This window comes from Chrysoperla carnea, chromosome 3 (genome assembly GCF_905475395.1).
Source record: "Chrysoperla carnea chromosome 3, inChrCarn1.1, whole genome shotgun sequence".
In the NCBI taxonomy this organism is placed as follows: Eukaryota; Metazoa; Arthropoda; class Insecta; order Neuroptera; family Chrysopidae; genus Chrysoperla; species Chrysoperla carnea.
The window spans coordinates 38,103,969-38,130,627 of record NC_058339.1 but is presented as its reverse complement, the minus strand read 5'-3'; the positions used below and the strand labels follow the sequence as shown (position 1 = coordinate 38,130,627).

The window sequence follows — 26,659 nt, the reverse complement described above, 5'->3', positions numbered from 1 at the left end:
TATTATTAATTTATGTCAAATAATTATTGTTTTCTAATTGTTGACAGTTCAGCGTCATTTTGTTTATATTTGAAATTTTGTTTATATTTGAAATTTTGTTGAATATTAGGAAAATTAAAAAAATAATACGTTTTTGATTCCTTCGAAAAAAAATTTTCATCGACTCATAACAGTTTTATACCACGCAAGTGTATAAATATTTACCGACGATATGGGTTCTTATTAAAAACGTTCGAGTATCTTTTAGCAAGAAAATCAAATAGATTAGGTAGTTATTCTATTCAGGATTGCAGTTTGTGCAATGACGTTCTTGCCATATATTAAATAAATTCAATCCATTCAAATAAATAAATTTAAATGCTTGAACTGCATAGATAAGAAAATAAAACGAATATTTATGAATAAAAAAACGACATCTGTCTGCATATAAAATATGTAATTTAAAAGATTTATTAATTAGTTAATAATGAATGTTTTATTTTCAATGTACGTGAGTGTACTATCTAATTATCTTGTTGAATAGAACTTCACCAAGATATGCGTATTAAAATACGCACATTAAACATGGTTCTGTAGTTTTTTCGGCTCCTGATTTTAAAATTTTCTAGAGTAGGCAATTAGTTATTATTTTCCAAAAGTTGCGAAAATTCAGAATATATAAAAAAAAAACTTTAAATAAAAATATTCTCTAAGAAATTGTCTGGAGTCAATATTCGTAGGGGATTTAGGGTCTCTAGGAAACCCAAGGTACAATTTTTTGTTTCAGAATTCTATAAAACTCGTAATTTTAACCTAATAAAATTGATAATCAGCCAAGTCAGCCAAGGAAACAACTGTGACAGAAGATCATCATTGTTATTCTATATGAAAATGATCCACCAAAAGAATAATCGAAATTTCGAGTTAGATAAAATTAAAAATGAATTAATGAAGTTATAAGAAAAGATTCTTTGAGCTGTAACGGAATGCTAAATATAGAATCGGTCATTGATACTCATTAAATAATTTTATCAACTTCTGTATAATTACACATCACATCACATGCATCGTATTTAAATTTTTGAAATAAAAATTGTAATATAAAAATAATAATATTTCTATGTCAATAAACGCAAAGTAAATACCAATGACTTGACTCTTGAGTATTGAGTTGAGTTAAGATAGAGTGACTTGATTGCAATCCAATGCTGCAGCAAGGTTAACCACTTATTATTACTTTACAATTCTTATATAAAACTCTTAATGATTATATTCTTTTTATACCATAGTGTAGAGGACAGTGGGGTAAAAACGAACGACGGGTAATTATGAATAGTGAAGTTTTGCGATTTAAATCATGAAATTATTTTAAATAGATTGGCAGTACATAATCGGTGTGGTACTGAAGTCGTGTGAGTGCGATCCATGTAGTCCACACGACTAGCTTCCCAGAGGGGGAAAAGCATTAAAAAAAAGATCTTGTTAGCCTTCATAGATTATCCTTCGAACATGTACTGCAGCTTATGCTGAAACGATCATTATCTCCATAGATAAATGATGTGTTTTATTCACTTGTCAGATTTTGTTTATTCAGTTTTTTTATTACAAATAAAAAAAGGTTCAACTAATCCTGCTGAAAACAGAATTTAGTTCTTAAATACGCGATTACGCGTCGAATAAACCCAGTCACATGTTAATGCCATAACTGGTTCACGAGATAATCGAGAGGTTATCACGAACATAATTTAATTATTCCAACCATTTTCTAAGAAGCTTTATTATTACTTTCATATTTTGAAAATATTTTAGACAACTATTGTTTCTCTGTCTTACTAGTATCTTATTTTGTCACTGTCTTCCTCGTATTTTAAGCAAGGAGTACGAGGGACTTCTGTAAGTCCCGTTTGCCCATATTTGTCCTATGCACTGAGTGTAAGCAATAAAGCACTATCCTTTTCTACATCCACTAAGTGTAGTCCACCGATGTAAAAAGAACAAACTTGATACATATATAATATATACAAACGCGACGGCTGACTCTGCGCTGTTTCATTACCTCAGCGCTAAGTAAGCAAACAAATATACATAAATCCTCTTTGTTGGTTTGTTGCTTAGTATGCTGCGCTAAGAGATATTATAGATAAACATTTCCCCCACTTATCTTCATAAACTGTTACTACATCAACATTATTATAAACATAATGTTTACTTTTGTTGCATTTTAAAAACTGAATCAAGATAAATAATTTGAAAAACTTAAGGTGGGATTTTGTTTTTTGAATGCAAAATTGATATAAATCGCAATTAACAAAATTTATATTACTTTCTTTATTAAAAATATAGATCAATTACAGCCTTGGTACATTTTTAAAATACTATAGTTTTAATCACGCCACACACGGAATCCATTAGGTCTGTATTCTAGCACGATAAGTATTTTATATATTTTTATTAATAATTATGGTTTTTGGGTGAAAAAAGCAGTACAGAAGAGCTCGATAATCGTGGATCAAACCATGAGTGTTCCGAAAACTGAGATTATATGGTAACATCATCAATACATAATATAAAACAAAGTCACTTCCCGTTGTCTGTGCTTAGATCTTTAAAACTACGCAACGGATTTTGATTCAGTTTTTTCTAAAAGATAGGGTGGTTCAAGAGGAAAGTTTTTATGCATAATACTTGCATAATATAGTAGAGAAACACTGATAATTTTAGAGATTTAACGAAATTGTGAACAAAAGGACGGTAAGTTTGAACTAAGCATATGAAGTGAAGGTTGTTATAACACAATTATCTTTGTATTTAAAATTTAATTTTCCCAGAAAGCGGGTAGTTCACAGCTAATTAATTATAAATAATATCCAAATTCATAAAACACTCATCACAAATATTGTAAATAATATTTTTGCAAAAAAAAGGTAAATAGAAGTTAATCAATATAATCGAATCCGAAAAAAAAATTATTACTTCCCCTAAAATTTTGAGGTTTTACATTTCAGAGTGCGAAAATTTAAAAAATACAATAACAAAAACTGTCCCATACGCAGTACACGATTTTTTAGACATGGACTTCTTAAAAAATTTGGATGCAGAGTTTCAGAGATATCGCAATATTTGGATCGATTTTAGTCCGTATCTCAAAAACTATTCGACCAGTCAACAAATGCACCCTCTATTTTTGTACTTTTTGGGTCAAAATTACCTTATATACTAAGTTTTGGGGATAAAAAAAATGTTTCGATTTTTTGCATTTTTTTAAGAAAATCACAAAAAAAAAATTTGGAATTGGAATTTGATGAAACTCGGTGGATGGTGCATTATTTATGAAAAGAAATTTATACTATTTATTTAGAACAGCTATAATGAGGATCAACATATACATATCCTTGGTATGTATCCTTGGTATCCTTCATCCAATGCTATTAAAAACTTTATTAAAACTTTCATATTATATCATTACCATTTTGTTTTGAATTTTTTTTTATAATTAACGAAGATTAGATAAGGTTTCAGTGAATTTTAATAAAAAATTGTCTATACCAAGTATAAGTTTATTTTAAAATAATTTTATCAACTGTTAATGTAATCTAACTTTTTATGATACACCATTGTCGGCGTATTTAGAGCGTTAGTTAACAAACAGTCCTAGATTTTTTTAGAACAAACAAACAATTTTAATGTGCTTTAACTTTGTATGCCGATCTCTAAAATCTCGAGAAAAAGAATATATTTTATAAGTTTTTGATAAATTCACTTGGAACGAATTAAAAAAATTAAAAAAAAAAAAACTTTTTGATAAAAAGTAAAATATCAGCAATGACATAGAAAAGACAAAATAATCAAGTCTCTCCATCCATATTAGGAATGTACGAGCATGGTAGATTTAAGGTTAAAATTATTTGTATCTTATTTTCAACTTTGATGATAAATTTTATTATATTCATGAATGTAGACGAAAATTAAGAATTATTTTTCGATATTTATTATCGCAATTTAAGAAGCAAAAATATAACTTTCTATTTAGTCTGAACCTATTTGAAATAAGTATGATTTACACACAAAAATCTCCATATCAAATCGGCTTCAAATTTAGAAAAACTTAAAGATTTGTAATAAGCAATATTTGATTAATATCATCCAATACAGGTACACTTTATTTTAAATTGACCCACTTCTAATTCCAATCAAATTATTAATTTTTCAAGTGTTAAGATAAGCTAAAACTCATATAGATTATGTCAGAAGTAAAGTAATCCAAAACGTGAATACATTCCAAACTTTTTATGTAAGATTAAATTTGTTTATCCTTGATTTTAAAAAAATATTTTTAAAAAAACCACGAGTTTGTGTTGATAAACAAAGTTTAAAAGAAATATTTTTTAAATATAATTATAACAAAAAACTATCTCCAAGCAACAAATTTAAGGTTATTTGAATGTAGTTTGTTGCACAATTATCGTATTTTATAGTTAGCATATCGTACCAAACTTCCTCAATGATTAATTAAGGTATTTCTAACGACATGAGACTAATAGTAGTTTTGCACAAATTATTTATAGGAGCATTTACCGTCTCTGTAAGTTGAAATAATTGTACAAAATTGTCCTTGCATTTTTGCTATAGGGTGTAACGTGGTAAACCAAACTAGAAGTATATAAATAAACAAATTAGGGATGCTTTGATCATAAATATCTCACCCCATATTGAAATAAATCCAAGTTTAATGAAAATATATTTTTTTTTAATGAACGTATGTCATAATGTTACCAAGGTTTTTTTTAATATACAATATTAAAAATATTCAAAAAATAATCATTCTTTTGCCAAGCGGTATGATATGAATGCTTCTTTATAAATCGAAAATCTAAAACTAAATTTAATCGTTGTACGAAATATTGGAAGCAATGGTTTTGAAGCTATATACTTAAAGTAGAAACCCGTATATCCAAAAAGTATAAATATCAGGTTAATTTAATAATTCGATTCAGAGTTTATGAGATATCGCAATATTTGGATCGATTTTGATCCGTATCTCAAAAACTATTCGACCAGTCAACAAATGCCCCCGATATTTGTACTTTTTGGGTCAAAATTACCTTATATACTGAGTTTTATCGAAAAGAGAGACGAACAATTTTTTTCGATTTTTTGCAATTTTTATTAAGAGGTTTTGTAAAAATCCAGCAAAGCGCAAAAAAAAATTTGTTTTGGAATTTGATGAAACCCGGTGGATGGGGTAAATTTGGTCCAAAAAGTATAAAAATCAGGTTAATTTAATGATTGGATGCAGAGTTTCTGAGATATCGCAATATTTGGATCGGTTTTAGTCCGTATCTCAAAAACTATCCAACCAGTCAACAAATGCACCCGATTTTTGTACTTTTTGGGTCAAAATTACCTTATATACTGAGTTTTATCGAAATTGGAGACGAAAACAATTTTTCTATTTTTTGAAATTTTTTTTAAGGGGTACTTTGAAAAAATCGAGAAAAACTCAAAAAGAAATTTTGTTTTGGAATTTGATGAAACTTGATGGTTGGGGTAATTTTGATCCAAAAAGTATAAAAATCAGGTTAATTTAATGATTGGACCTATAGAAAGTTATGTCAGCGAGTTCTCATTTATTATATTCGATAATACTTATACTTGACTTTAAAAAAAGTCAATCTTTAACTTTCTGTATCTCGGTAATAAATTATTTTCGAACATAAATTTGTATGAAATTTTTTGCTTATTTTGAGATAAAAAATATCTTGTTAAAAATGTTGAATCTCATTTATTAATAATCTATTTTCTATTATGCATAACAGTAAGAATCACATGCAGTATCAAATCATCTCACACTTAACGGTTGTATATATATTTTTATTATATAACAACATAAAATAAACAAATGATTCGACGAATATTTCTGGTTTACGTGTGTGGTTGTTTGGTTCCGGTATAGTGCTTACATGCACAATTTTGTGAGATTTTAGACGGAAATAAGACATTTTTATTTATATTTTAAAGTATCTCTTAAAATACAGATTCCTATTGTGTTTTTGTTTTAAGATGCAATTAATACCTCATAATAAAAATGTTATTACGATCATTTTTCTCCTGTTATTTTGTCATAAATCATAAAAAATTCCAATAAAATATAAGTTAAATGTTGAGCCATCATATAACTGACAATAAAAGCAAAAATTTTAAAAAAGACCATTGCATTTTTCAATTTTATGCTAATTCAATCAATTTTTTTGCAAAGTTTATTTTTTACAGCAAACTAATATTTTTTTTTGAAATATAAATAAATTCAGCAAAGATTGAATAAAAAAAGTTAAAAAGAAAAAATTTCTTGGAATTTTGAAACTCTGTTTAATAGTGAGATAGAGTTTTTAAGCAGTCTTTTAATATCAAAGTGCGTTTTTCATAATTCCACAAAATAAGGGTTTCAGTTTAATATTTTTAGTCGGTTTTACTCAATTTCTACCTTATTGAAAATAAGTTGACAGTTAACTATGACTGGTGGGCCCAAATCTAGCTAACATGGTGGTTGATAGTAGTCATCGAGCTTGTGTTTTTAATTTCGGTCTAGATTCATGCTAAAATCTACGAATTCTTGTCCTAAAATTATCATGACTTTTAACCCTCGGCTAATAAAGAGGATTTTTGTAAAATTAATGTGTCTATGTGTCTGTCTGTGGCTTTGCAGCTCCTTAACTTATGAACCCCTTTTATTTTTTTTATTTGAAAGGTAATTTGATCCAAAGTCTTCTTACCTATGTTTAAGAAAATCTGCTCGACCATTTTAAGAGGGCATGATCTTCAAGCGGCTGAGCATAGTTTTCTTGAAACATAGCAAAGAATACTCTCGATCAAATTACCATTAAAAAAATAAAAATCGGTGCATCCGTTTAGGATCTACGATATCCCAGACGAATGAAATAGGTATTTTATATTAACAGATTTTGTGCTGAAGGTTTCTTTAAATTTTTTAATTATTAGCAAATTTTTTCTCGCAAATACTTTAATACAGTCATATAAAATTTTAAGGCGGCTGTTCCAAAACGAATTCACAATGATCAATCACAAACTCCAAACCTCCTTGAAAATGATATAATTTAAAAAATTGTTATTTATATATTTTCTTAGCTAATAAAAAAAAAATCAGTATTTTTCATACTGAAAATGAAGCATATTTTTTTTCATACCATGTTCATTCATGCAATTTTTAATGTTATTTAACAACATGTTATTATAACATGAACGATTATCTAACTTATATTAAACCTTCCTTGCATTCCCCACCCTTTCAATGGTATGCACAGTTAACCCAACGCAACGAAGCGAATACCTCGAATACAAAACTATATGTCATGATGGTTTAAACGAATGTGAATTGAGTATTTCAAGTGTTATTTATACAATTCATGATATGCAATAATTAAACTAACCTAGTAAAATAAATCCCTTTATCACCCCCACCACTTCATTCCTGTATAGTTCTGAATATGTTAAATATACATATAGGTGATTGTTGAGTACGGTCAAAGACGTAAGATACTTACCATGATAAAAATATTATAATTCACGAGCTCTGTGGGCTGGAAGTAACACTAACGATTTTGATGGATATTTAAATTATTTTGAAAGTTAACTAAGGTACGCTTTATTTCAATTGGATTTCAAACGATATATACAGATTTTTTTCAACTTTATAACAGCAGGCCTTCATCAAATATTAGATAACCTTAAAATTATGATTATTCCTCAATACATTCATATACGGGAAAGCGTCCTAGATATAGAAGTTATAGATACAGAATGTGAAATTTAATAAAAAACGGTATTGTGAATATTGCCAAAACGGAGGCTTAGAAAACCTGAAAATTTGGTACACAATGAACGCTCCATGCATGGTGCATTGCATAACGTTATTTGCAATAAAGTCAGAGCCGCTGGAGATTTTTTACTCCCACATTTATATCGCTAGTTTTCGTTCTTTTTCTCTTTAAAGCTTTAAATCATAAAGGATCCTTAACTCATACTGTCAAATTTCCAATTTTCTAAGTAAACGTTTTGTCAATATTCAGAAATATACCCTTTTTCTTCCAAAATTCTAACACTTTGTATCTAGAAAAGGGCGTTTTCTCGGCGAATGCTGTGAATATATGAAGAAAATGTAATTATTTTAACGTTATCTGCCATTTGATGCCCTTCTGTTATAGCCGAAGCCCTTCTGTTATAGCTTGAACTACCAGCGAGTTTACCGTTTATTTTTTATCAATAATCAAATGACGATAATTTTTACGTTTTAAACCATTGCAACGAGAAGCAATATCTTTGTTTTCCACGTAGAAGTCAGACTAATTTTCAATAATACGACCTGTATTATGCAGGTAGTACCCTGTTTTCTGCAATTACACCAAAAAACATCAGCAAAGTACGAAACATTGCTGCAGTTAGTGCCAGTGAATAAATAAAAAATATTCTTAAAAAAACTTAAATAGACTTTTAGACGAGGGTAATGGACAAGAACACCATCAATTTTCTGCATTTTGATTCATGCAGTTTTTGTGTTTTTCTTTCAAAAGCTTTAAGAGTCCAAGACCAGGGAAAGATGTTACGATACTTATAATATAAACGTGTATAATATAATCTTTATTTTCGAAGTAATATTGTCATATTAAATTTGGATTGAAAAAATTTACAAAGGCTTAATCCGTACATATTATTAATAAACCCACCTGAATTTTAACGAAAATAAAAATTGATTGAAATCAATTATTTGCTAATATAAAATAAATTCAAATACCTACTTAATTTATTTTATATTCAATCGATAAAATATTTATTTGTAAAGAGTAACCAATAATTATTTTTTATCAATAAATATAAAAAGCTCACTTAACAGACTTTTGTTTCGATTCGAAAAAATTATTTTTCTAAAACACATTTTTCAATTAATGAGCCAATTAGTTAGTGCTTTGAGCTTTTAAATATAAAAGATTGTTATTAACAAATAAATTAAAAACATTTCTGGCATAAAAGTCCAAAAATCAGGTTAATTTAATGATTGGATGCAAAGTTTCTGAGATATCGCCAAATTTGGATCGATTTTGGTCCGTATCTCAAAAACTATTCGACCAGTCAACAATTGCACCCGATTTTTGTACTTTTTGGATCAAAATTACCTTATATTCTGAGTTTTATCGAAATTGGAAACGAAAAAAATTTTTCGAAATTTTGTAATTTTTTTAAGGGGTACCGAGTTTTTGATGAAACTCGGTGGATGGGGTAATTTTGATCCAAAAAGTCCAAAAATCAGGTTAATTTAATGATTGGATGCGAAGTTTCTGAGATATCGCCAAATTTGGATCGATTTTGATCCGTATCTATTTTTGTACTTTTTGAGTCAAAATTACCTTACATAGTGAGTTTTATCATAATTGAAAACGAAAAACTTTTTTCGATTTTTTGCAGTTTTTTTACCCCTTTTAAAAAAATCGAGAAAAACGCCAAAAAAAAATTTTTTTTGAAAGTTGATGAAACTCGGTGGATGGAGTACCCCCTTTGAACAAATCGATAAAACGCAAAAAAGCATGTATTAACTGTTGGTTATAGTTCTATTATCTATTGTATTACTTTGTTAACTATTTATGAGCAAAATTAATAAAAGAGGTGTCTTGAGAAGGAAATGTTTGCAGATAAATTTCGTACCTATAACATTTAAATACAAAAGCGCTGTTTTCTCATGCTTTCTAAAATGATTTTTTCATTAAAAAACAATTCCTTGATTAATTGAAATTGAATTGAATTGTTTCGTGAATATAACAATATTGACATCTATTTCACATAAACTCTCACTTTACATTTTTGCAATGATAACTCTAATTTTTGCAATGATAACTAATTAATTAATAATTTAAAAAAATTAATAATTAATTCATTAAATTCGATTAAGTTTGAATACGCCCTACCATTCAAAGGTTTTATACAAAAAAACAAGTGAAAAAAACAATTGACTGAGTTAATTGTTGAAATACCATGTATAGACAGCGTTCATTACTCTATCACATTACACATACATACATGTCATACATATATAACTGATATAGCCATAACAGACATACTATACAATTTGCGCATAATATGCGATCTCACGGGTAAACAGTGAAAAAATGTTTCAAACAAAAGTTGTTTATTTCTTTATAAGGAACGTTTTTTACTTTTAAACTTTTGTTCTGTCTCTAACGGTTTACAAACCTATGTAGCTCATTTACGAACTTGACCTCACTTTTTACGTCCTCAGCACGCTATAAAAATTTCAGCTTGATATCTCTTTTCGTTTTTGAGTAATCGTGATGGCAGACGGCAGACAGACGACAGACAGAGCACCGGAAATGGGCTCATTAGGTGATTTTATGAAAACCTATACCAAAATTTTGAGATTTAACTTAATATACTATGTATATTTCATACACATGGTATAATAAAAATAAAAATGGACTTAAATATAAAGATGAATAACCCATACTGCAAAAAAAAAAAAAAGAAAATTCACTTAGAAGAAATATATATATTTAACAACTAACAAAATTGAATGTTGAAATAGCCTGTATATACTGAGTTGTACATTAGTTACAAAGTTCATTTTAAATATATGTTGTAAATCAGGTCATTTTATACCACGTAATTTGGTAAACAACAAAAGTGTAATTTTGGATTATATTTTTTTTAATTAAAGGTGCGTTTTCAATATATACGTTTTGCCTACGGAGCCCTGATATAATTCCATAAAATTAGGGAAACGTTATCGTTGAATTACCGGAAAAATTATCGTAGAGAAAACATGGAAATAAAATTCACATTTATATAATTCATTTTACTTGTTAAAAAATGATTAGGTGTATGAAGGTTTTCTGGTGTGAATCGAAATAATTAATTAACTTTTCACTTCAGTTATTGTTAATTACCTTAAATTTATCTTAATTAGAGTAGTATCATTAATACATTACACGTTTTTAAATATATTTTTTTATTAAAAATTATAATTAGTTAATCGTTATAATTGGGTAGACGGTACAAATGTCAGGTCAAATTTATTTAGAAAATTTTTCAATTGAGAACACATACTTATTTTTTTAAGGATTTCAAATATGTAACTATTACGAGTAGAAAATCTGTCAATTGCCATCATAAATATCATTAAAAATTAAAAACCTGAAAAATGAGAGACTACTGGTAACAGACGGAAGATATAAAACTCATTAAGTAGTCTGCGACAGTACATAAATTTTGTAAAAGAAGGAGATAAAAAAAGGGTTCAGAAATTAACATTTTTATTCTGTTTGTGTTATTTTTTTTTTTACCCTTTCAACACTTACAAAGTTTTCAAAGCTCTTTTCGAAATAAAAACATAGCAAAAGTATATTCAAATTTGAATAATATTTTCCATTTTCCAAACAAAATACAAATTCTCTCCCTCGCAAATGACTTGCACTTAATACCGATTTTCCACTAAACGTACAAACAAAAACAAAAATGAAACTGTAATAGCCATTGGCTAAAACAGTTTCATTTTTGCCAGTCATTTGCTTAAATACATTGCCAGTCTCCAAAAAATTTGTAAAAAGTTGCAGTTTTGTTTTTTTCGGCTCGAGTTTCAGTTTTGTTTTTGTTTGTCCGTGTGGAAAACCGGCATAATATGTCTTACGCAAGCTAAAATTATGAGTAAGCCATTTAACAAAAAAATATATGTATTAATATAAATTACCAATTTTGATTTTTAAGGTAGTACTATCGGTAATAGACTTTGCATTCAGTTTTTAATTAAACTTGGCATGGTTGTCCATTATTATATCATAATTAACCAGTTAAATTTTTAGGGACCTTCAGAGAACTGAAAAAAAGATATTTTAACATTGATCCTTATGGGAAATCACAGATTTTATTTTATTTCACAAAACTGGACGTTCAGATTTTCAGTTCTCTGAAGGCCCCTAAAAATTTAACTGGTTTATTATGTTATAATAATGGACAACTATGTCATTAAATTCTGAGTACAAAGTCTATTACCGATAGTACTACCTTAGATTACTTTATTTTTAAGAATCAATAAAGAATTCCGGTAAGGCTTTCCATACGGGCAATTAATTAGCTTCTCTCTAGAATAAACAAATTAAAAACAATAATCACATATTTTTTACGTAAATATGAGAAACAGACGATAATATTATGTTTATATTTTTTAAATTACATAAAATATTCATCGAAATACGTAAATACCACAATAATAATAATAAATGAATGTTTATTTCCACTTGTGTTTCAAAGTGATAAATAAAAAATTTAAACATTCCAAAGTTGCTTACAATGTGAGTTTTTTAACTAAAATTATTATTATTATTATTTATTTAAAAAACAAAGATTTAATCATCATATATAGAATATTAATTGTATGAATATATAAAATTTGTTTTTTAAATAGAATTTTTTTTACAAAAAAATATTTTTACTGTATGTACAAAAGGTTTAATTAAATAAAAAGATATTTTAAAGAAAACGAGAATTAATTGATAGAAATAAAAACTCATCGCGCTTACCAAGGCGAATTTCTTCGAAATGTTTTTTAATAATTTTTTTAAATTTTGGCATGATATAAATGAAATATTATTATAGATGAATTTTTTAGGTTATTTGATCATACCATCGACTTTTCTATAATTTATATTTATACTATTTTTTAGTCAATTTTATTATTTGCAAAATTGCTTAAATTAAACGACGTTAAAATTTAAATTGGATTTAGAACAATTTCTCGGTTTTCTTATAGTACCCTTTAAAAAATTGTAAAAATTATTTTAAAAAAAACTTTGTTTCCTCAATATTGATAAATGTGATTTTCTAAGGTAATTTTTACTCACATATTACGAAAAATCGGAACCTTTTACTCATCTGATCTATATTAGAATATAATATAGAAGCTACTCTGGTACATAATGCCACAATTTTTGGGAAATGATTTTGATCTATACGTGCACTTGAGGCCAAAAATGGTAAGAACCTTTATTTTAGATAATTAAATTTCCTATCTTTTTATTTATAGTAAATACCGAGAGCCAAAATTCACATCGTAACCCAGAGCATCTTTCCCTGCAATTATTTTAAACAAAAGTTTGATTACTTTTTAATTGACAAACTCAAACGAGTTCTGGATTAAACTATCTTAAAAATAAAAGAGACCGAAAATATCTTTTTATAGTGAATTTGAATAGTCGTCAAATCGTTTCCAAAAAAAACTCGATTTTCTCTGTTTTAACTGTTGTCTCTGACTCAGTAAAGAAAAGAATCGTTAGTTTAAACTAAGAGCTCTTGATACGGACAGCTAGCTGTTACACGCGGTACTCAAACATACATAAACACTAATTATGAATTTAAACAAAAGATATAAAAATGTAAAACAGTCAAATCACTTTATAAAATATATAAATTCCCTACAATTCACAAAATATTTTTAACAAATTATTTTTCTCACAAATTACATATTTTACTGTAATAAATAAATAAAAAAGAGACAAAACTACATACAAACCACACAAACAAGACAAGGATGGATATAAACAAATGCATAAACAACAGCAACAATAATAAAGGATAAGACACAAGTAAAAATCTTTTTCATTTATTACTATAGCAGTTGTACATACAAGATGAAATTCATATTATTATTGTTGGCCATTGTTTATGTTTCTTTGGAAAAAAAAAGAATGCTAGTAACATGGAAACCACCGGAAATACCATCCACAACAATTGTTTCTCTTACTTCAATTTCTTTGTTTTTGTATGTATATGTATACTACTATTTTATTTTATATACAACTGAAAACATATTTACTAAGGTATATAATGTAAGAAGTTGATGGTCTTCTGCTTGTCTTCAGTTTGTTGTAGTACATCATGAACAATCAACTACAACCTGAATACCTTTAACATGATAGTACTAAAATGTTGATAAAAATATATATTTTAAATACATATATAATATACACAGTACAGGAACTTTAAATATTATTGATCGTATCAAGTTACAAATGCTGTTAAAAAGCCATAAACACAATTATATTTTTTTATAGTGAATAACCTTTAGTACTGAAACTTAGAGACTCAAGGTACGTTGACATTTCAGGCAAAATAGTTTCCAAATTTAGGAAATAAAAGCATGGGTATGCACATTCTATAATAATGAGTTCTTTATTATGAGTTCTATAATAATGAAGAACTTGCATTAACATAGATTAAAAGACGGGCCAGTTATACAAAAATTACAATCTGGTTTTTTGACGTCCCTTGTCTACAAAATACCATTGCTTACTTAAATTGTTTTAAGAAGTTTCCATGAGTAAAATTCGACACAGGAGCTAGCGAATTTTCTAGGTTAGGTTAGGTTATATTGGCTGTCCACGAAGGACACACTTAGGCTATGGAGCCCATTGTGATACCATATATGTGTTTTACCACCTTTCCGCTGATAATTTCATTTATCAGCTACTCGATTTCAGAGGCTGAGCGAATTTTCTAAGATGAAACAAAAAATACTTTATAAAATATGAGTAAAATATTTTTTCATAAGTCTTAGACCAAGTGCACACGTTCTGAGGTTTACCTGAACAGGTCATTTTTGCACATAAACGGGAACATGTGGGCCAGTCGCTGCAGATCAAATTACATAGGCGTACAACCTGCGCAGACGACCGGAGAAGAGTTGAAATTCCATTAAATTTACTTGCGCAGGCCTGTAGAACTGAGCGACTCCGAGTCACTCCAGCACGCTTGTACAGTTTGAAGGTGGTTATTTGTGGTTAGTTCGTTGAATCGAGAGCGTACACGGTAAGAAATTCAATTCAATCAATTTTTACACCAGACTTTGCGTTTTTGTTTCTGGTTACACTTCATGTCCACTACATGTTTAAGAACGATATCCACTTAAAAACGATTAAGGCGATCGCGGTATATAAGTTATAAAAGCATCTAACCTAGGTCGGTTGTACTTTATCCTCAGCTTAATTATATTAAGAGAAAAAGAGACAATTTTTCCTCTAAAAATTAATTTATTTATCTGTAGAAATTGTTTAAAAGTTTATTTTATTAATCATTTTGTTGCAATTTCTCAGAGTCTTTAACTTTGCCTGAAACCAATTCTCTAATATATATCCTTTTTAGTTTCAGCGTCGTGTAAAAATTACAGAATTTTTGTAGAATTACTCTTGTTTTTTGAAAGTTATTTCTCAAGTAAATAAATAATCCCTGAGTGTTTCACTTGAATATAACAGGTAATTAGCCAGAGCAATATCATAGACAAATCATGTAAAAATTAGTTGTAGACACTGAAATAGACATTTTTATTATAGTTACATATTATTTATGAACACCCAATATGAAAGAATATATCAATGAACAAAAAATACATCTCCAATGGTTCGTCTTTCAGTACAAACTGGATAAAAAACAGAACAGGTAAGATAAATTGATGATGACTACTATACTACTTGATTACATATTTCATGTATTTTCAAAGATGAAGAACTATACTATAAAATAATACCTATATATACTATCATCAGAGCAGGTAATATAAAACAGAATACACTAGAAATTCTCAAATATTTCGAACACAATGGATTTAGTTTTTATAAAAAAATAAAAAAATGTTTATTTAAAAAATTGTTGTAAATAAGTTTTATCTTGAGAAGGTATCAATATTTTATTTTATAGCTATTTCAAATATCAGGATTAATTTTATTAAAAGAATCTGCTGGTCTAAATAGAAGGACGATCACAAGGTCGATTCAAATAGGGGTCGTTATGCATTTTAACAATACTATCTTTTGTAACTGAAGCAGCAAATAAATGTATAAAAAATTATTTTTTATGTTCTTTATGTATATGTAAAGTAATAGGGGAAACTAGCTTATTGCGTACCTGTGTTTGCTTCGTACCGAGCGATTTTCTCATAGCTAGGGGTTATTTTATTAACTTTATTATTTTATTACCAACAAGAAAATGTTCGATTTTGGAAATCAATGTGTTTCTTATGATACCGGCGTACGATTAAGGAAACGGGTGAGTACTATTTATGAAACCAGTAGCCAAAATGAGACTTATGAATGCAGTTTAATAAATCGCGCAAATATTAATAATAAATTAAATCAAACTTATCATTTATTTAAAAAAATTTAAGAATATCAAAATAATGCACTGACTCTTTAAAGTTTAGGAGTACGATTAGGGCTACTTTCCCATAGGAATGTCATAGGGTTAGCCTAAAGGTTTAAAAAATTCTAATATTTCAAAGTGCATTGTCACAAAACCGCCAGTCTTAGAGCACAATAAATTTTCAAAAATATATATATATATATATATATTATTTTAACTATTAAATTGTCAAATATAACTCGGGTTCAATCCGTCAGCACTAGCGTTATGAGCATTTTGCTCACGCTCGATTTAAAACATAAATAAATTTTATTTTTCAAATGTCGTTGAAACTTTTTGATCTTCATATAATTTTATCTATTTTCGAATTATGAACTTTCATCGATTTTTCGCTTATAACTTTGTTATTTCTGATTCTACGCCTAAAAGTTACTTTACCAAAGTTTTAGACCATGAGACAAGGGCTGCAACTAAATAACTCAAAAAGCACGGACTTTATGCAAATTTTTTTTTGCTTTGATTCACTCTATAAATTTCTAAGAATATTTTGATTGTCAAAATATTTATCCTTGAAAAGAGTGGCATCCACCCTCAAAAGGTTTCTGATCTCGAAACAGACTAGGAAATCAATTATGATAATTTCAAAATACAATGCTTTCAATTCAACAAAAGTTTCAATGCTAGATTTCCATTTGAATTTCGAAGTAAGTCTTCTTTCATACTGAACAAATTCGATTGCTGTTATTTTCTAGGAAAACTCTGGTTTTATCGATTAAATATCGAATAGATACTACTTGTAAAACTTTCAATAAAAAAATAATTTTTTTGTACTATAAATAAATTTTTAACACCTATTGAAAATCATTGATCTGTATAGAAATTTGCTAGTATTAAAATTATCTATGAAAGGGTGACCTACGCAAACAGCTGTTCAGACAGGATACACTCTTATTCATGTATTACTATTTATTAGAGTTATTGTAAAATTGATTGAGAGCAGAACAAAAATTGAACAGAATTTTTAGTTTATAAAACTATTTAATCTACATATATTAAAAAAATAGACTGACTGACTGCCTGGCCGACTGACTCGATCAACGCACAGCTGAAACTGTTTGGTCTAGGAGCATGAAATTAGCAAGTTCTTTAAATGGCGTAAGAATGCACTAAGAGAATTTTTTTTGAAATTCATCCTTTAGGGGGTTAAAATGAGGGTTGAAAGTTTATATGGTAAATTTTAAAGTTGAAAATGTAAAAAATGATATGTGTACTCGCGATTTGAGATAAAATTTTACTATACCGCTTTTTTATGATAATTCGTGCTTTAAGGAGTTAAAATAGGGAATGCAAGTTTGTATGAAACTCCGTCATTTTTTAGGTACTTAAAATATGTATTTAAAATTGAAGATACCCAGCAAAGCAGGTGAGTAACTACTAGTAATTAATAAAACATGGTAAAAACTTGCTTAAAATCCATCGCATTTTTCTTAAACGTTTAGATACGTTTTTAAATACCACTGTGATACCATTTATTATTTTAATTAGTTACGTTGATACCATTAATTAAACATGCAAAAAGTTTTATATTTTTAACAAAGGTTTCTAAAAATTTTGGTTTGGCAACCAAAAATACTACATGAACTTCCCTAATAGGTTTTCCAGAAGTGTGAACTCTCTGTTTAATTACAATGTTTTGTAACAAAATATTTTAGCCGTAAAAAATTTGAAAGGTTTGTATCCCTCAAAATTATATACTTTTGGAAGTAGGTACATCAGTTTATCATAAATAGGACAGATATGTGATTATACCTAACATTAATGAAATACTTTTAAATAAGGGGGTTATTATTGAGACTCGAATACTCGATACCCCTCTTTCTAAATAATTTAATTATAGGATACAAATATAAAACTTTTATTTAAATGTGTTGTTAATGTCCCTTCCTAATTTTTTTAATAACAGTAGTTTTTTTTTTTTAAGTTAAATTTATTTTGATCTAAGTAGCCATTTTTTAAAATCTTAGTGTAACTAATATAAATGGCCAAACATGGATATTATTTTTTCTATTAAGTTATTTATTATGTTTGAGAGGAAGTGGGAATGACCCATTAGACCCGTCACTGAATATCTTAACAAAAATAAAATGCATTTAATGAAAGTAATAAAGAAAATTTTTTATAACAAAATTTTATCTATACTATGACCCAAAACATGATCTAAATACTGGGTCGCGAACTTAAACATTTCTCAGATGATGTTTGATTTTTAATTTGAAATTTAATGATGTTTTTATTTGATAAAACAACGAATTTCAATTGATATTATATTTTTAACTATAGCAATAAAAATTTAATTCAAAATGTACAATTTTTATATTTTATATACAGTCACATCAAAAATTATACGATAGACACATAAATTTATTGAGTATCTTCTATCCAGTATCCATTGATTTTTCAGAGAATATTTATGATTATTTGACGATGGTAGCACCATAGTAATCAAAGTATTATTTTTCTAAAAATAAAGATATTCATTTATGGCAGGCATGGGCGAGTTATTTTAAACCGAAGTCATCATTGTTTTAACTTTATTGTGTGTCATAACCTTTACCGTGTGTCTCTTTATCCAAGTCCGCATTGCTCATAGCAGAGGAAATGAGACGGGTATACGACTCTTCTACCTATCTCAGTTTCTCTAATAGTAATGAGATAGGTAGAAAAAAATGTTCTCTCTGTCTTACTCGTATTTTAGGTTGTCACTGTCTTACTCGTATGTTAAGTTAGGAGTCCAAGAGACTTCTGTAAGCCACGTTTACCCATGCCTGATCTATGGTACACTCATCCATATGTTATTGTCATAATTTTCCAGGACAAATCTCAATTTTAACTTTAAGTACTCCTACTTTCCAAACATACTAATCCAATCCTTACATGAACCCGATTTTCGTAATTTTTGGGTCAAAATTAACCCATATATAAATTTTCATCAAATTCCAAGTGTGATTTTTTCAATTTTTTGTAGCATACTCACAAAGACAAATTGCAAATATTCGGGGAAATTTTTCCAGCTAGAATACAAATTTTTGAAAAATAATGACCCACAAACTACAAAATATCACCCAAAATAATAAACAAAAGGCGATATCTCGTAGGAATTTCAGTAACTTGCCATTCAATCGAACAATAAATTGCGTTTTGTTTCAATTAAATCAAAGTTTCGGAGTCAGTAGACAACGAAATTTAGACTATTCAAGTTCTTATTTATTAAAAGAGTCGTCATGATCGTCAAATAATCTTAACTTTTAAACCATTCAAAAACTGGTGGAAATATTTCAAAAATTGATATCAATGTCCCCTCAATAATTTCATTTTAGCGACGCCCGCGCCGATGGTATTTACTCATCTTAATTATTTGATACTAAATATACACCATTTCTTTGTAAGCGCAGGCAAATACTTTAATGTATGCAATTTTCTGGAGAAACGCGTAGAACATTTGTATCGAGAGAAGAACATGAATATAAAGTTGATTTTTCAACACGTTTCATCAGTATAATCTAAAACTAAATTGGAATTATTATTGTATTTTGAGATAACTCGTTTATTTCTCAAAATGGGTATATTTGGCTAAGAAGGGTGAAAAGAAATGTTTATTCACCCTTCACACTAAAAAATTAATACCATTAAAGGATCATTTAGATATCGCTGAAGAATCCAAAACATGACATTATAAAATTATTTTGTGAGAAAATTTGCTTTCCCACGACGCGAGGCTGGCCTTGTCAATCAATGTTAATAATTATAGAGTAATTTCTATGGCGTTTTCGTTCTAATCTCGAAAAAGCAAACATTGTATAAACTGAAATCGAAACACCTATAACAATCTAATAGCGATTTTTTCAAAAACAAAAACTGTACCAAAAATACTTACGAAAATAATTTTAAAATAAATACTTTTCAATAGTTAATAATTATTTTAGGAATAATTAGTTTTTGAAGTCGACGCCAAAGAGTGATACGATCACAGACGACTTCAAATGGGTAATTTTTAATATAAGGTTCGCTGGTAGGTACATATTTTCTTGCAGATAGGTAATCTTGTAATAGTTCATCATAATTATTTTTCGAAAAATATTTTATGCCATCAATTCAAAAAACATTCACCGTATAATAATTAATCACCCCAATCCAAGTAAAAATTGAGAACATGGCTTTATTTTGTAGTCGGTTAAAAAGATGCGAGTAAAACTTTTTTTTTAATATTTGAAATGCCTTGAAGGATATTTTTTTTTTTTTACAAATTCTGATTGTTTCCTTCAAATTCTAGTTTAATTAAACGAAATGAGGTTCCAAAACTAAGAAATTTTAACTTAAAATAGATATGGCCTTTAATTTGTATTAAATGGCCTTCTAAATCTAAACAATGAATTCTACATGAAAAAAATCTATTATTTTGGTCAAAGAATCATGAACTCGATACAATAAAACTTTTTCAATAAAACTTGTACAAAGTCACCTGTGTATGCTAAATGGATACCTTGATAAACTTAATTAGTAACAAGCAAGAAAACAAATATTGGTCAGTGAACTTACCTGCATTGCAATTGTTTACCAAGGAAACGAATATGACCAAACATTGTATTATGACACAATAAGTTAACGAATAAAATGGCATTGTCATCAATTTTCTACTAAATCTTTCCTTTTCCTCCATATTATTATTGATTGTCACTTGATTAATAACGATTAACATTGCAAAACTACCCAAAAAAAACAAAAAACACTTGTTTTCACTTAAAACAAAACATAATTCACTTACACTTTAAAAATCACTTGTAAAATTAATTTATTCATCGTCTTTAACTTAAAAATTATTTAATATTTATTGTCACTAAAACATGTTACCCACCTGTGGCCGTTCGGCTCCTTGTCTGTTGTTACCTAGGTAAATATACCGTCCGTTGTATTCCGTTACGTTTAATACTTCTCTATAAAAACATTTTATTTCACTTTGAAACTCACATAAAACAATGTACAATTACATTTACTGTATAAATAGTTCGATTATGAATTAAAAATAATAAAATTAACGAACTTTTATTCATCTTTTTTAAGTTTAAAAAACTTTTTTTGTATTTTAATATTTACTTTCACCGTCGCATTCTACATTTGTATATATCATGCGTTCGTCAGCTCAGTTAGACACGGAATGGATATTAAAACATGCGAATTAAATATATGCGCATGTGCAGTAATACTTTTTTCATATAGGTATGTTATGAAACTTTTTAATTTAAAAAAAAAGTTACTTTGTGTATTATGCCATCTAGGTAATGATCATTTATCTTAATGTATTTACCTTTAAGGTGATTACTCAATCAGTTTTTACCTTGAAAAACTATCAAATGCAAATATTTAGTTAGACTCTCTTAACAAATGGTGCAGTTGTTTTTTTATTCAATTATTGCATTATGCTTAGCAACTAGCGAATAATCTGCCTCAAGCGATTTATGATTATTATTCATCTTAACATATTAATCTCTTGCTCATATATTTGGATAATTATGTGGAGAATCTCGATTTGTTTAATATTATCATTTGGAATCTGACAAAAAATGTGAAGCAGAATGCTTAAAAAGAAAAACTATTTTTTCTTTTTGAATGAAATTGCACATCATATTTCTACAACTTCACTTTAAGATTTGTTCATGGTCTACCAAGAGAGATTAATCCATAAGCCGCGAGCGAATTTGTCTAAAATTCTTGTTTACTTCCTTGTAACCATTAGAAACAATCATTACAAACTCAAATCTAAATTAGTTTTGGACATGAATGTCTCTGATAATACAACTAATCAAAGTCAAAAAACTTAGAATTAATATTTTATATTAAAAGTATCTACTTTCGAAATTAGGAATCAAAAGACTTATTTGAATTTAAAATTAATTTATACTTGCAAAATACTTTCGTCGCTACTGCCATCTATATTCACAAGCAATGTACTAAGCATAGACATCTAGTTGTATAAATCGATACTTATACTCAAGTCGGTATTTTCAAATATACCGGCAAGTTGGGTTAATAAAAGAAATGTTTACAGGAAATGGTTTTTCTTTTATCTTTCCCGGTTAACATACGAATATATAAAATTCACTAGCTCCAAGCGGCCCAGAACTAGTGGGTATGGATTGATCCAATTTCTTGATTTTTGAAAAATTTAGTTAAAAACCAGTCTTCCAAGATAATCTTTGAAACCTACAGAGTTTTATAAAGTCTGGCTAACAAGTTCAAATTGATGAAATATAGAAATAATGGTCTTGTTGTTTACGTTTTCTATTCTTATATATTTACTACTAAGACCAAATCTAAAGAAAGTGGAATCAGAAGCAGGTAACACTCATCAAAATTTCCTTCAATTAAGCTCTGATGCCCAACAACATATGAAATTCGAATTTAAGAAAAAGTAAAAAAGGCTTTTTCTATGATCAAGAACATTTTTCCAAGAAGGTGTTTTAGATTTATAATTATGATAACTTGGAGCTTTGATAACTATTTGAGCTAACTTAAATTAAGAGCGTTGCTCAAGAAGCAAAAACTTTTTACTGTGCTTCCAAAATTACCCCTGTTTTAATCATTGCCATTTCCCTCACTAAAGCTTCATTATTTTATTTTTATACCATGTATATATGAAATATACATAGTATATTAAGTTTAGTCCCATAATGATGCTAGGAAAAAAAAGTGTTCATAAAATCACCTAATTAGTCCATTTCCAGTTGTCCGCACGTCCTTCCGTCTGTGGACACGATAACTCAAAAACAAAAAAAGATATCGAACTGAAATTTTTACACTCAGGACGTAAAAAGTGAGGTCAAGTTCGTAAATGAGCATCATAGGTCAATTGGGTCTTGGGTACGTAGGACCCATCTTGTAAACCCTTAGAGATAGAACAAGTTTTAATGCAAAAAATGTTCCTTATCAAAAATTAAACAACTTTTGTTTGAAACATTTTTTCGTAAACATCACTGTTTACCCGTGAGGGCGCCAATTAGGCGGAAATTTTATAATATGCACTACACTTGATTATCAGTTATTTATGTGTCACATGTATGTATGTGTAATGTGATAAAGAAATCAACACTGACTATGCATGGTATTTCAACAATTAACTCAGTCATTTGTTTGTTTTCACTTGTTTCACTTAACACCAGCGCCTGTATTTATAACCAATCCATGAAAACGTTCCTTGTATCCAAAGCGTAAGCGGTTTTGCAGTATTTTCAATTGAAGAATATTCAGATATTGAATGAATGAGGTTCGGGTGTATTTGGAAATACTTGGGATTTAGATTTTAGGAAAACTACTAAAAAGAATTTTGCATATATTTTAAAAATAAAGTAAATAACAAAACGGATTTTAAATTATTTTATTAGCGAAACATAATAATTACAAACTAGAAGAAAAATCCTAAAATTTTTCCTCCCAAATGTTTCCGTCTGGCTTCCTCGTGATCCATTATACCTCCACTGGTTGTAATTACGACGTAACTGAAAATAAGAACGTAATAGTTAGAAAACTTTTTAGGTCTACGACTTAACACCTATGGGAAACAACTTTCGGTCTAACTTCGAACAATTTTGAAGTTCAAAAATAAGCAATGATATTAGCAACTCCAAGAAACTATAGATAGCACTTTAATGGCGGCTAAAGAAGTTGTAAACATCTAACTCCTTGGTATAAACAAAGAAAAAACCATAGAACATATAATTTAATTAATATCATTGACACATCGAGTTCAAAAGTGAATTAGTAGAAATTCCCTGTTTGTATCATTTAATTATAGGGTCTAAGATCATGTTTACACCCTTCTCCCCATTTCATATTTAACTCAGTAGAGGTCAGGGCAGTATTTTATAGTCACGAATATAATCGTTTTCAGAGAATATTATTTTAAATTTTATATCAAAATTTGTACCTGGCATATTTGCCAGATTTAAGTTCGAACACAAATTACTGAACAAATGGTATTCTTTTTTTTTGATACAAGTAACTTAAGGCGAATCAAGCGAATATAATACTAGATAAGCTCTTAAGATGCCGATATTATTTCAAATTTTAAACTTTAAATCTGACTTTTTAAAAACATTATGCCCTTTTGTTTAGTAATATACCCATGAAAGATAACTATTGCAGGTAAATTTCGAATACAATTTACGTTTTAGATAGTCAAGATTATCTGTGGGGGGTAGCAATAACCAGATACTTTAAGCATTACATCAATTGTGTAGCCACCCAAAAAATGTTTAGTTAATTTATAAGAAATACTTTGGCATCAATATTTAAAGTTTTCACTGATAGTCTACGGTAAATTTGGATAATTCGTTACACTATGTCGATGTTAAATGCTTTGACTAACTTACAAATTAAATCCTTGGTAATAGTTCAGTTTAAGCACTTTTTCTTAAAAATCATCGTAGAACATCAAGAAAAGAACATTTTCAAGCATTTTTTACGTAGATTACGAATCCGTATGCGGGAATACCGAAAAACTTACAGTGAATCCTTTTAATAATGTCAAATACAGGTTAAAATTTTTTGCTACTAATTCCAATTGAATGAAAAAGGGAATAGTTATTAAAATTCGACGACGAACGATTCGACTGCTTGACGATAACATATTCTCCATATCACGACTTAATAAATAACCGTTTTACAAAAACCTATTTTATTATCAGTCGGAAGGATGCCACTCAAACTTTACCCAAAACAACGACCTTAAACACAAAGCTAAAAACAGCTGAAAAAAATCCGATAATCTTGAAGTGAAATTGCGGGTCGAAAGTCGCGATGCTCAGAAATTAGAACCACCCCAATAAAGTTATTAAAAAAACATTTTAAAAAAAAAACTTACCCGAATTGTCGAGATGGTAACAAATTATTTGTCCATTTTTCGATATCGTTAATTTGTACGTCAAATCTCGGTGAAATAACACCACATTTGTTTAATCGACCTGTGAGATTTACAACAATCTTACCAGATCTGTGATCATCAACTATTTCGAATTCACCAATATATCCATGCTTCATCATTACTGTTAAAAACTTAATAATTACTTTCGAACAAGGCCTAATGAGCACTTGTCGTTTGCCTCGTTTTTCGGCATTATTAATTGATTTTAAAGCATCACTTAATACATTCATACGAACCATGACTAAAACAAAAAATGTTAACATTTAAAACACCATTCGGTAAACATGTTTCTGAGATGTCAATAACCACAAAAAATTAAAATTTTACTTTGTATTTATAAATGAAAACTCGAAAATATTTACGAAAACTTATTTAGATTAGTTTTATTATCAATTTCACTTGATTATTTTTATTAGATTGATGGGAGAAATTATGATTACCTGGGATTTATTTTTAGTTAATTTTGTTCCATTAACCACTATGCCACATACAGGAAAAAGGAAACCTATTGGAGGTTAGAATTAAACTAGACATATATTTTTTAATACGCATGTTCTAAATAAAAGCGCCATTATTATTTACTAATAAATAGCGCTTAATTTAAAAATAAAACTATAAAACCTTCCAACTTTTTAATATAAAGCATATTAACGAAAAATATCTTGAAACATTAAGTTCTCAATTAAGCAAATTGTGGTTATTTAATATATTATTATTTTAAAGTGAAGTTAGGATAAATATCACAACAAATAATGAAAGTTAGAAATATAATCGAATTTTACGTATCAATGTTTATTTTACGAATCGGCAATTAGCATCGTGTTGAAAATAAAACACTCCCCGTTATGGAAATTGATTTTGATTTGATCTTCGTAATTTTTCTAACGGATATTTTTCACAAGAGCATGTAGAACTATTGTGGCTAAAAAAATTTTTCTTTCTTCGCTACTATTACTTGTTTTCAAACCAGCTTTATATGTTAGCTATATGAGTGAGTCACTACAATATATTTCAGGATTTTCTTCATCTTTGGATTGTGATTTTCATAATAATCAACTTGGAAAGTTTTAAATATATAATTATAGGCTGGAAGATATACGTTGTGCATCGTGTCTGTAATTTGAGTTATACGCCAAAAAGTAAGTTTTATCTTTGTGTACACGTAAATCTTAGAATTTGAGATATTGACTTCAGTATTTTGAAAATTATAAAAAATTTGTTGATAATTTGCTATAAAAATTAGCGATTTACAATGATTGGTAAGAACACCATATTTTGGAAAAGTACAGAAACATTCAATTAATTTGTAGGCACATCAAAGCATATTTTAGGCTACTGTATTCAGCCTTTTTGTTAGAAAATAATATTAAATTACCAATGTAAACCATATATACAATCCATAGACTTACATGTGCATCCATACAATTATTACTAGTTTGTCGTTTCTATGGTAGCTCTTTGAAATAAAACTCATGCACGGAGCGCATAAAACCAGTGTAT

At 28.2% G+C, this 26,659-nt stretch overlaps 2 protein-coding genes across 3 annotated transcripts in view; both read right to left on the bottom strand.

Annotated features, from left to right (window-relative positions):
- LOC123295444 (protein sidekick) overlaps nucleotides 1–21,278 on the bottom strand; it is a 170,662-nt gene extending 149,384 nt beyond the window's left edge. For both annotated transcript variants that reach the window (XM_044876797.1, XM_044876798.1), the window contains exon 1: nucleotides 20,782–21,278. In XM_044876797.1, the coding sequence (XP_044732732.1) occupies nucleotides 20,782–20,941 (160 nt within the window). In that variant the 5' untranslated portion in view covers nucleotides 20,942–21,278. The remainder of the gene's footprint in view (nucleotides 1–20,781) is intronic.
- A 2,320-nt stretch (nucleotides 21,279–23,598) lies between these two features.
- Nucleotides 23,599–25,674, bottom strand: LOC123294606 (40S ribosomal protein S15Aa). The gene is made up of 3 exons (XM_044875689.1): nucleotides 25,600–25,674; nucleotides 25,100–25,400; nucleotides 23,599–23,735 (listed from the first exon to the last, which is right to left on the bottom strand). The coding sequence occupies exons 2-3, from the start codon at nucleotides 25,396–25,398 to the stop codon at nucleotides 23,642–23,644; spliced, it is 393 nt and encodes a 130-aa protein (XP_044731624.1). The 5' UTR covers nucleotides 25,399–25,400; nucleotides 25,600–25,674; the 3' UTR covers nucleotides 23,599–23,641.
- Between the last annotated feature and the right edge of the window lie 985 nt (nucleotides 25,675–26,659).